General features: G+C 43.6%; 2 protein-coding genes across 2 annotated transcripts; both read right to left on the bottom strand.

The window, feature by feature from the left end:
- Positions 1 to 2,299: 2,299 nt before the first annotated feature.
- LOC311492632 (Fc receptor-like protein 5) lies at positions 2,300 to 3,716 on the bottom strand (the record flags this gene model as incomplete). Its single annotated transcript, XM_084550965.1, has 5 exons — positions 2,300 to 2,406; positions 2,493 to 2,660; positions 2,736 to 2,981; positions 3,061 to 3,324; positions 3,677 to 3,716. 5 exons carry the CDS (start codon positions 3,714 to 3,716, stop codon positions 2,300 to 2,302), a joined length of 825 nt encoding a protein of 274 aa, XP_084407091.1.
- A 3,143-nt stretch (positions 3,717 to 6,859) lies between these two features.
- On the bottom strand, positions 6,860 to 8,150 carry LOC311492623 (high affinity immunoglobulin gamma Fc receptor I-like; the record flags this gene model as incomplete). Its single annotated transcript, XM_084550953.1, has 5 exons — positions 6,860 to 6,966; positions 7,057 to 7,209; positions 7,285 to 7,530; positions 7,610 to 7,873; positions 8,093 to 8,150. 5 exons carry the CDS (start codon positions 8,148 to 8,150, stop codon positions 6,860 to 6,862), a joined length of 828 nt encoding a protein of 275 aa, XP_084407079.1.
- Positions 8,151 to 12,603: the final 4,453 nt, after the last annotated feature.

Raw genomic sequence — 12,603 nt, 5'->3', positions numbered from 1 at the left:
AACAGAAAAACCCCACAGATGAAACCACATGACCATGTAGCAACAAAACACTAAGAGAAACAATCTTTGAGTTCGTTAGATCTGCATTTGTTTCATACAGACAACTTGTCTGAGAAGGTTCTCAGTCATCGAGGTCATAGTATATCCAAAAAGCGATCGGAAATGCCACTAGACTTGCAAAGTTTTTTTTAGAAGACGTTTCACGACTCCTCTGAGTAGCTTCTTCAGTTCTGAACGTCTGGTGGGACGTTTGAGAGGATGTGTTCACAGATGATGCTGCAGCCCAGGATCCTCATGTACAAAGACTTCCTACTAGAATAAGAATAAGAATAAGAAAAACCTTTATTAGTCCCGCAATGGGGAAATTGCAGTCCACAACAGCTTACAGAGAGATGCAGAATAAAAAAATAGCAAGAGCAAAAAGGGTAACTATAAAAGATAAATAGTGGAACAGAATCAGGTAGAAATATTGCACAGATTGAGTTGTAATATTGCACGGGTTGAATTGTAAAAATGTTTTTACACTTATGGTGTAGTACTATTGCACATATAATATAGTAATATTGCACATATTAAGAGTGTTCGTTGTAAAGCCTAACAGCAGCAGGGAGGAAAGACCTTCTGCATCTCGAGCTGTTGCAAGCAGCTGCCGGCTTCGACCGGCACTGGAAGAGGAGTTCCTACTGAAACGTGGCGCACGCTCAGAAACATAAGCACATTTCCGTTGTACATCCCAATCAACGTGGAATTGAGCGCACACGTTGTACCCGACCCCTCCCTCTTTACACCCCCTGTTAAATATGGAAATTATATATAAATTGGCCCTGCACCTGAGATTCCCCTCTCTGCACGATCAGAAAATGAAAACATAAGAATGAGTAAGATGGGGAAAATAAGAACTTCACAGAAAGAGAATTGGAGACGCTACTCACTGGAGTGGAGGCAAAAATGTCCTCTTTGGCAGCTGTCCTCCACGCACCACAATGTTGGTTAATTGCATTTGCGCATCACATATGATCTGTACATTGATCGAATGAAAATGTTTCCTGTTGACATTTACAAATTCATCATGTGACAGTTCTTTTATATCAATGTGTGTGCAGTCCATAGCTCTGATTACATCCGGAAAACCGGCTCTCACAGCAAGTTGTGCTTTAATGATGACCTGTTCAAATGCATTGTGGGAATTTGATATACCTGACTGACATAAGGATAATTCAGTCCCACACACCTGGCATGGCTCTGCTCAGGGTCGACCGGCACAGTCCCGATCAGTCTGACTAATTGTTTTCAACTTTATGACAGTTTCCCGGTATCACCTCTAAGTGTCTCCAAAGGATCAACTGCTGTAGAAGCCAGCGTACGCCAGCCATGGCGTTGGCGTAGGCACGTATAAGTTCCCACTCATTTTACTCTTGATACATCTGAACTTTTCTGCGAACAAGTACTTATGGAACGTTTTTGTGGACATGCAGCCTTCGTGAATGAGGCCCCTGATGATTTCAGGACAAGACTATACTTGATGAGAAGGATGAAGAAATTGTGGTTTGGAATACTCACTGCTCAGGACAGGAAGGCCTTTTTGGAGCAGGACATTTACAGAACCAGGGTTATCAGGAGAACCCACAACATCATCAAGGACAGTACACCACCCAGCACAACCTCTTCACACTCTCACATCGGGGAGACTCCTGAATAGTTCATTCAACACACTGATAGCAGTGATATCATTCTGAACTCATTCAGAACTGGACCAAGAGTTTACAGAAATACCACAAAGCAGACATATTCTACCAAGGTTCTAGTAAAAATAGAATCAGGCCCACTCTCCATTTGGATGTTTGGATAAAGCCAAAGTACCCAAAGTGAAAGGGAATCTGGCTACAAAATACTACTGTTTCCCACTTGAAGAGTCAATGTACACACAATTCAACCTTTGGAAATTTTATTTTTTCTCACCACAATATGAAATTCTATTATTGTGCACGTTATAGAATCTATAAAATTATAGATATTTCCTCCATCTGGCTGCTGTCCACGCATGTAACTCCCCAGGGAAATGAGTCACCAAGTCATGTTCGAAATCCTTCATTCATTTATTTTGTTGAAGTTTTTAAATTGAAGTAAAGAACATAGAAAAGGCTCTGATGTCAGCTTCTGTACGGTGGCCAGTTTAGGACATCTGCCTCCAGATTCCTTCACTTCCACCTGAATCCTCTCCACTCTGACACATCAGCTACAGACAGGAAGAGATGATGCTGGTTTCTGACTTCAGGATCAGACCAGAGACCAGATCACTTCAGAAGTGATGCTCTGTGGTGGTATCATGGACGTCGTCATAGTCATCATCCAATCGCTGCTCAGCGTGAGGTGAGGTCATCAACATGGAGACGGGGAGGTCATTTCCTGCAGTCAGAGCAGGTGATAAAGAAAATGTAGACAATGAATTAATTCAGAAAACTGTCATTGATTGATTGATCAGTGAATGTTACCTGTTGGTCTTTGTCGACATAAAGACACCATGAGGAGAGTGGAGATGAAGTATGGACAGAACACCACCAGGTGGCAGATCACTCTGTGGAGGTGGAGGGAGGATGGTGCAGGGGGCGTAGGTCCGGGTGGAGGTGTAGATGTGGGTGGAGGTGTGGTTGTCGGTTTCTCTGTAGAGAGAATCTCACCTGGTCAGGTGAACATGTGGATGAAATAAGTGTTGAAATCAAAGTGAAGCTCCTCACCTGTGACAGTGATCCAGCTGGATGGAGACTCTCCATGACTGATGATGTGACACTTGTAGAGGCCTTCATTAGACCTGGTAACATGGTGGATGGTCATGTGACCTGTAGACTCAGTCCTGATCAAGGAGCCATCTTTATAGAAAGCAGCTGAGAGGATGGAGGGAGTGGTCTTTGTTTTACAGAGCAGAGTGACGTCATCTCCCTCCATCACAGGGAGGACAGGACTCTGCAGGATCACTGGTCCACCTCAACACAGAGACAAACTACAGCATTTCATCCATTTCCACACAGCTTCATCAATACTAACTCCACAGTCTGAGCTTACCAGAGACAGTGAGGTTGATGCTGTTACTGGTTGCTCCCTCTCTGGACTCACACCAGTAAACTCCACTGTCCGATGGGACAGTGTAGCTAATGTTACAGGAAGAACCAGCTGGTTTTCCCCACCCAGCTCCACACTGAGTCCTCTGTCGTTTGGTGGTGTTTCTCCTCAGAGTCCATCCAGCAGAGCTGTCGTCCTCCTCACAGCTCAAAGACACAAAGTCTCCTTCAAAGAACTGAGAGCTGCTGGGACTCACAGTCAGACGAGCTGGGAGGGTTCAGATAAAACAATTCTAATTAATTTTATTGTTGACTAATGTCACATTCTGTGTTGTTTCTCTGTCAGCTGGTTCTTTTAGTTGTTAAACAACATGAAACATGTTCACACTCCTGCCCGATGACCTCAACATCTTTTACACCAGATTCGAGACAGACAACACCATCCAGCTCGAGGAGATAAGATCTACTCTCAAACACGGCAGCTCTATGTTCACCTTCAAGAGTTAGGATGAGGTGAGAGCCCTCAGGGGAACCACAGACAGCAGCTCATATGGCAAGGACAATGTCAGTGCCCGGGTCTTTTGGCATTGCGCTCAGAAATTAGGGGGAATGTTTCAGACCTCGTTCCAGAGCTCCATGGACAGTAGCACTGTCCCCCATCTTTGGAAACACTCCACAGTCATCCCCATCCCCCAAAAAAGTAAGACAAAAGCTCTGAATGACCTTCAGCTCAATGCAGCAATGGCAACACCTCCTTAGGAAACTCTGCTCCTTTGGAGTCAACAAAGACATTCTACAGACGTTTTATGACAATTCCAATGAGAGCATCATCACCTTCTCCATAACCTGCTGCAGAAACCGACTGCAGAGCACTGTCTTGGTTTGCTCTAAGATCATTGTCCTGCCTGTCAGAACTCTCTCACATATACACAACAGACACTCATGTTAGAAGGCAACATCACCAAAGACCCCTCACACGTCCTCCACTCAGCATTTGAGTGGCTCCCCTCCAGACGGCGGCTCCACTGTCCCGCCTGTGGATCTCTGAGGAGGAAGGCCACCTTCTTCCTCAAATCTATCCTGCTTCTTAATATCCCCACAAACACACACACTCAGGCCCTGTCCACACGGAGACGCTTTTTGGTTTAAGCGCAGATGTTTTGCATCGTTTTGGTCGATCGTCCACACGAATCCTGTAAACGCATAGCCCTAAAATGCACTTTTCTGAAACCTGGTCCCAGGTTGGAAAAATTCGCAAACGCACTTCTCCGTTTTCGTGTGGGCAGCGAAAACGGAGAAGTGCGTTTCGATGATGTCATCGCCACACCCATCGAGCAGCCTTCCACCTCTTATATCCCGCGAGACGTCTCATAACAACATCAACAACAATGGCGGACTACATGCTCGTGTTCCTGCTGGAGAAGATATTGAGCCTATTAGGGTTACCAGGGCAAAATATAATTTCTCCTTGAGTTTGGTTTCTTCTGAAGCCGATTTGTAAACAGCCCTCAAGCTTTATGCGCATGCTCCGCCTCTTCCTCTCCATTTTTGGTGAATTTCTGAAACTGAAACAGCGCCACCTATAGGCCTGGAATATGAAGTAGCGTTTTCAGTCGTGTTGAAACGGATCCGTGTTAACGCAAATATTCCTGAAACGATGCCAGGGCAAACGGATGGGGAAAACATCGTTTTCGTATGTGTGGACGAGGCCTCAATCTCTCTCTCTGATTCTTGTCTGGCACACACACAATAATAGCACATTCACACCTCCCCACCCCCCTAACCACACAAATGACAGACTCTTAGTTGAAAACTTCCGTCAACAAGCAGCCCATGGACACTCCTCCACCGCAGTATTTTTTAATAGCACATTATTTTAATTATTATTTTAATTATTATTTTTATTTTTATGTATTTTCATTTTTATTACCCATACTACCACTTCAATAACATGTAAATATATAATCTTTGTAATTATTGTTTACATGTGGACTTTATTCACTTTACTCTTACAGTCATGTTTACATCCTCCATGGACAGTTTTGGATAGTTACTACATTTATGTCATAGTTGATTTCTCATTTGTATATACTTTGTTGATCTATGTTTTTGGTCGTAAAAAATATCTTGTTCTTGCAGGTCATGCTGCTCACTTGTTCCTGATATTGCTCCCTGGGGATGACTAAACTTTCATGAATCTGAATCAATTAAAATCTTGTCTGAACATCTACAGAAACGTGAAGCTAGTGAACATCTGCAGGTTCAGTGTTTCTAATCATCTCTTTCTGCTCTTTTCTATCAGAGATCTTGACTCAAAGCACTGACTCTAAATAACAACGATAACAAAGATTGAACAGGTTTAAACAGAATGAAGAAGTTGACTAACCTTGGTTTGTTGTGCAGCACAGCAGAGAGCCCAGAACTAAAGAGAAAGCACACTTTGAGCTTTAATGACTGTTCTGCTGTGGGAAGCAGCAGTGATCATCTCTCAACGTTTAGACACCAACACACATCCAGCAGATCAGACTCACCCAGCAGCCTCTGGACAGATTTTCCCTCCATTCTGCAGCTGACTGAAATGAGACCAGCAGCAGTTTGACAGACACTAAAAGCCTCTGACTTCCTGTTTGCTTGGTATTAGAAGAGAACAGAAAAACCCCGCATATGAAACCACATGACCATGTGGCAACAAAACACGAAGAGATCTTTGAGTTTGTCAGATCTGATACAGACAACTTGTTTCACATTGAGAAGATGTGTCTGTGAAGGTTCTCAGTCATCCAGGTCATGGTATATCCAAAAACCATTTGGAAATGCAACGAGACTTGTAGAGCTATTTTGAAAAGACGTTTCACCACTCCTCTGAGTAGCTTCTTCAGTTCTAAAGGACTGTTGGGAAGTTGGAGACAATGTGTTCATAGATGGTGCTGCAGCCCCGATGAGTTCAGGACAAGACTGTACTTCCTGAGAAGGATGGGGGAATTTGGTACGTTGAACAAAATCCTCAGCAACCTTTACAGAAGTAACGTTTAGAGTGTCATCACCACCTCTGGAATACTCACTGCTCAGGACAGGAAGGCCTTTTTGGAGCAGGACATTTACAGAACCAGAGATATCACGAGAACTCACAACATCATCAAGGACAGTACACCACCCAGCACAACATCTTCACACTCTCACATCGGGGAGACTCCTGAATAGTTCATTCTACACCCTGATAGCAGTGATATCATTCTGAACTCATTCAGAACTGGACCAAGAGTTTACAGAAATACCACAAAGCAGACATATTCTACCAAGGTTCTAATAAAAATAGAACCAGGCCCACTCTCCATTTGGATGTTTGGATAAAGCCAAAGTAACCAAAGTGAAAAGGACTCTAGCTACAAAATACTACTGATTCCCACTTGAAGAGGAAATGTACACACAATTCAGCCTTTGGAAATTTTATTTTTTCTCTACAAAGTCAAATTCTTTCATTGTGCACATTATAGAATCAATAAAAATACAGATATTTCCTCCATATGGCTGCTGTCCACGCATGTAACTCCCCAGGGAAATGAGTCACCGAGTCACGTTTGATATCATTTATTCATTCATTCATTTTGTTAAAGTGTTTAAGCTGAAATGAAGAACAGAAAAAAGGCTCTGATGTTAGCTTCTGTACGGTGGCCAGTTTAGGACATCTGCCTCCAGATTCCTTCACTTCCACCTGAATCCTCTCCACTCTGACACATCAACTACAGACAGGAAGAGATGATGCTGGTTTCTGACTTCAGGATCAGACCAGAGACCAGATCACTTCAGAAGTGATGCTCTGTGGTGGTATCATGGACGTCGTCATAGTCATCATCCAATCCCTGCTCAGCGTGGGGTGAGGTCATCACCATGGAGACAGGGAGGTCATTTCCTGCAGAGCAGGTGATAAAGAAAATGTAGACAATGAATTAATTCATAAAACTGTCATTGATTGATTGATTGATTGATCAGTGAATGTTACCTGTTGGTCTGTGTCGACATAAAGACACCATGAGGAGAGTAGAGATGAAGTATGGACAGAACACCACCAGGTGGCAGACCAGTCTGAGAACAAGGTGGAGGGAGGGTGTTGGAGGGGGCGTAGATCCAGGTGTAGATGTTGTTGGGGGTTTCTCTGAAGAGAGAATCTCACCTGGTCAGGTGAACATGTGGATGAAATAAGAGTTGAAATCAAAGTGAAGCTCCTCACCTGTGACAGTGATCCAGCTGGATGGAGACTCGCCATGACCACTGATGTTACACTTGTAGAGGCCTTCATCAGACCTGGTAACATGGTGGATGGTCATGTGACCTGTAGACTCATTCCTGATCAAGGAGCCATCTTTATAGAAACCAGCTGAGAGGATGGAGGGAGTGGTCTTTGTTTTACAGAGCAGAGTGACGTCATCTCCCTCCATCACAGGGAGGACAGGACTCTGCAGGATCACTGGTCCACCTCAACACAGAGACAAACTACAGCATTTCATCCATTTCCACACAGCTTCATCAATACTAACTCCACAGTCTGAGCTTACCAGAGACAGTGAGGTTGATACTGTTACTGGTTGCTCCCTCTCTGGACTCACACCAGTAAACTCCACTGTCCAATGGCAAGATGTAGCTGATGTTACAGGAAGAACCAGCTGCTTCTCCCCAGTCAGCTCCACACTGAGTCCTCTGTCCTGTGGTGGTGTTTCTCCTCAGAGTCCATCCAGCAGAGCTGTCGTCCTCCTCACAGCTCAGAGACACAGAGTCTCTTTTAAAGACCTGAGAGCTGCTGGGACTCACAGTCAGACGAGCTGGGAGGTTTCAGATAAAATAATGCTGATTCATTTTATTGTTGACAAAAATACCAATAAATCTAATAAAACCTAAACTTGAAATCCCCTCACATCACATAAACCACATTCTGTGTTGTTTCTCTGTCAGACGATTCTTTGAGTTGTTAAGCAAGATGAAACATGTTCGCTTCCCTCCCAGATGACCTTTACTCTCAACACCGGCAGCTCTGCACTCACCTTCTACATTTAGGGCGTGGTGAGAGCCCTTGGGAAACCAGAGAGAGCAGGGCGGCATGTTTCAGACCTTGTTCCAGAGCTCCATGGACAGTAGCACTGTCCCTCATCTTTGAAAATCCTTTACAGAGGCGTTGGTGATGCAAAGACATTTATCATCGCTGGCATCCACAAACATCTGGAGCACGCTGACTATTTCAACACCCTGCAGCTCCACATCCTGGCCACAAAACTCTCCTCTTCTAGACTTTCTTACCAACAGGTCACAGAAAGTATTGGTCAACAACTCCTTCTCAGACCTCTGTTTCACCTTGACCGACTCCCTCCAATGCTGCATGCTATCACCCCTGCTCTTCATCCTATACTCTGATGACTGCAGATCCACACAGCCCAACTATCACCACATCAAATACGCTGATGACACAGTTCTCCTGTCTCTGCTGTCTGGCCCCTCACAACACCATGGACCAGCTCTTCTGGAGTTCGTAGGGTGGTGTCACACATGGAACTGAACGTCAGCAAAACAAAGGACATGGTGGTGACCTTCTGGCTACAACAGTCACCTCCATCATTCATGGAAAGCCAGTGGAGCTGGTCGAGGAGGTCATATATCTGTACACCATCTTTGACAACCTGCTGAAATTCTCCTCCAACACAGAAGAGACTTTCAGGAGGTATCATCAATGGCAACACCTCCTTAGAAAACTCTGCTCCTTTGGAGTCAGCAAAGAAATTCTACAGACTTTTTATTAGTTTCATTGAGAGCATCATCACCTTCTCCATAACCAGCTGGTTCCACTCCATCGGCCTCCAAAACAGAAACCGGCTGCAGAACACTCTCTTGGTTTGCTCTGAGATCATTGTCCTGCCTGTCAGAACTCTCTCACACATACACAACAGACACTCATGTTAGAAGGCAACATCACCAAAGACCCCTCACACGTCCTCCAGTCAGCATTTCAGTGGCTCCCCTCCAGACGGTGGCTCCACCTGGGGAACTCAGAGGAGGAAGGCCACCTTCTTCCCCAAAGCTATCCTGCTTCTTAACTTCCCCATAAACACACACACTCAGTCTCTCTCTCTCATTCTTCTATTGCACACACACAAACATAGCACATTCACACCTCCCCACCCCCCTAACCACACAAACGACAGACTCTTAGTTGAAAACTTCTATCAACAAGCAGCACATGGACACTCCTCCACCGCATCATTTTTATTCCTAGGAAATTATTTATTATTATTATTGTTATTATTATTATTACTACTATTATTATTTTTATTAGCCATACTACCTTTTGCATAGCATGTCAATATATAATCCTTGTAGTTACTGTTTACATGTGGACTTTATTCACTTTACTCTTACAGTCATGTTTACATCCTCCATGGACAGTTTTGGGTAGTTATTACATTGATGCCGTAATTGTTTTCTTTTGTGTATATACTTTGTATTGATATTTATTTTTTTGGTCCTTAAAAATGTCTCGTACTTTCACGTCATGCTGCTCACTTGTGCCTTAAATTGCCTCAAAGGAGCAAATAACGTTTTCTGAAGCTGAATCTGAATCAATTAAAATCTTCTCTGAACATCTACAGAAACGTGAAACTAGTGATCATCTACAGGTTCAATGTTTCTAATCATCTCTTTCTGCTCTTTTCTATCAGAGATCTTGACTGAAAGCATCGACTCTAAATAACAATGATTACAAAGATTGAACAGGTTTAAACAGAATGAAGAAGTTGACTAACCTTGGTTTGTTGTGCAGCACAGCAGAGAGCCCAGAACTAAAGAGAAAGCACACTTTGAGCTTTAATGACTGTTCTGCTGTGGGAAGCAGCAGTGATCATCTCTCAACGTTTAGACACCAACACACATCCAGCAGATCAGACTCACCCAGCAGCCTCTGGACAGATTTTCCCTCCATTCTGCAGTTGACGGAAATGAGACCAGCAGCAGTTTGACAGACACTAAAAGCCTCTGACTTCCTGTTTGCTTGGTATTAGAATAGAACAGAAAAACCCCGCAGATGAAACCACATGACCATGTGGCAACAAAACACTGAGAGAAAAGATCTTTGAGTTCATTAGATCTGATACAGACAACTTGTTTCACATGGAGACGATGTGTCTGTGAAGGTTCTCAGTCATCCAGGTCATGGTATATCCAAAAACCATTTGGAAATGCAACTAGACTTGTAGAGGTTTTTTTAAAAGAAGTTTCACCACTCCAGTTAGAAACAATGTGTTCATAGATGGCGCTGCAGCCCTGATGAGTTCCCGATAAGACTGAGAAGGATGGGAACATTTGGTACGTCAACCAAAATCTTCAGCAATTTTTACAGAAGTAACGTTGAGAGTGTCATCACCATCTCAGTCATGGAGAGGGGTGGAATACTCACTGCTCAGGACAGGAAGGCCTTTTATGGAGCAGGACATTTAGAGAACCAGAGTTATCAGGAGAACCCACAACATCATCAAGGATAGTACACCACCCAGCACAACCTCTTCACACTCTCGCATCGGGGAGACTCCTGAATAGTTCATTCAACACACTGATGGCAATGATATCATTCTGAACTCATTCAGAACTGGACCAAGAGTTTATAGAAATACTACAAAGCAGACATATTCTACAAAGGTTCTAGTAAAAATAGAATCAGGCCCACTCTCCATTTGGATGTTTGGATAAAACCAAAGTACCCAAAGTGAAAGGTAATACTACTGATTCTCACTTGAGGAGTCAATGTACACCTTTGGAAATTTTATTTTTTCTCTACATGATCAAATTCTATCATTGTGCACATTATAGAATCCATAAAAATATAGATATTTCCTCCATATGGCTGCTGTCCACGCATGTAACTCCCAAGGGAAATGATTTACCAAGGCATGTCAGATATCCTTCATTCATTCATTCATTCATTTTGTTGAAGTGTTTAAGTTGAAGTGAACAACAGAGAAAAGGCTCTGTTGTTAGCTTCTGTACGGTGGCCAGTTTAGGACATTTGCCTCAAGATTCCTTCACTTTGGGGAGACTCCTGAATAGTTCATTCAACACAATGATAGCAATGATATGATTCTGAACTCATTAAGCAACCCCTTGACTAGAACTGGACCAAGAGTTTAGAGAAATGCCACAAAGCAGACATATTCTACAAAGGTTCTAGAAGCAAATAGAACCAGGCCAACTCTCCATTTGGATGTTTGGATAAAGCCAAAGTACCCAAAGTGAAAAATAATCTAGCTACAAAATACTACTGATTCCCACTTGAGGAGTCAATGTACACACAATTCAACCTTTGGACATTTTATTTGTTCTCTAAATAATCAAATTCTATCATTGTGCACATTATAGAATCCATACAAATATAGATATTTCCTCCATATGGCTGCTGTCTACACATGTAACTACCCAGGGAAATGAGTCACCAAGTCACGTTCGATATCATTCATTCAACCATTCATTTTCGTCAAGTGTTCAAGTTTCTAGTAAAGAACAGAGAAGAGGCTCTGATGTTAGCTTCTGTACGGTGGCCAGTTTAGGACATCTGCCTCCAGATTCCTTCACTTCCACTTGAATCCTCTCCACTCTGACACATCAACTACAGACAGGAAGAGATGATGCTGGTTTCTGACTTCAGGATCAGACAAGAGACCAGATCACTTCAGAAGTGATGCTCTGTGGTGACATCATGGACGTCGCCATAGTCATCATCCAATCCCTGCTCAGCGTGGGGTGAGGTCATCACCATGGAGACGGGGAGGTCATTTCCTGCAGTCAGAGCAGGTGATAAAGAAAATGTAGGCAGTGAATTCATTCAGAAAACTGTCATTGATTGATTGATTGATCAGTGAATGTTACCTGTTGTTCTGTGTTGACATAAAGACACCATGAGGAGAGTGGAGATGAAGTATGGACAGAACACCACCAGGTGGCAGACCAGTCTGAGAACAAGGTGGAGGGAGGATGCTGGAGGGGGTGTAGATGTGGGTGGAGGTGTAGATGTGGGTGGAGGTGTGGTTGTATGGTTCTCTGTAGAGAGAATCTCACCTGGTCAGGTGAACATGTGGATGAAATAAGAGTTGAAATCAAAGTGAAGCTCCTCACCTGTGACAGTGATCCAGCTGGATGGAGACTCTCCATGACTGATGATGTGACACTTGTAGAGGCCTTCATCAGACCTGGTAACATGGTGGATGGTCATGTGACCTGTAGACTCAGTCCTGATCAAAGAGCCATCTTTATAGAAACCAGCTGAGAGGATGGAGGGAATGGTCTCTGTTTTACAGAGCAGAGTGACGTCATCTCCCTCCATCACAGGGAGGACAGGACTCTGCAGGATCACTGGTCCACCTCAACACAGAGACAAACTACAGCATTTCATCCATTTCCACACAGCTTCATCAATACTAACTCCACAGTCTGAGCTTACCAGAGACAGTGAGGTTGATGCTGTTACTGGTTGCTCCCTCTCTGGACTCACACCAGTAAACTCCACTGTCCCATGGGT

Source organism: Chelon labrosus, assembly GCF_963514085.1.
Source record: "Chelon labrosus genome assembly, chromosome: 1".
Taxonomy (NCBI): domain Eukaryota; kingdom Metazoa; phylum Chordata; class Actinopteri; order Mugiliformes; family Mugilidae; genus Chelon; species Chelon labrosus.
Note: the sequence above shows the minus strand (reverse complement) of the source record. Positions and strands in the feature narration are given on the sequence as shown.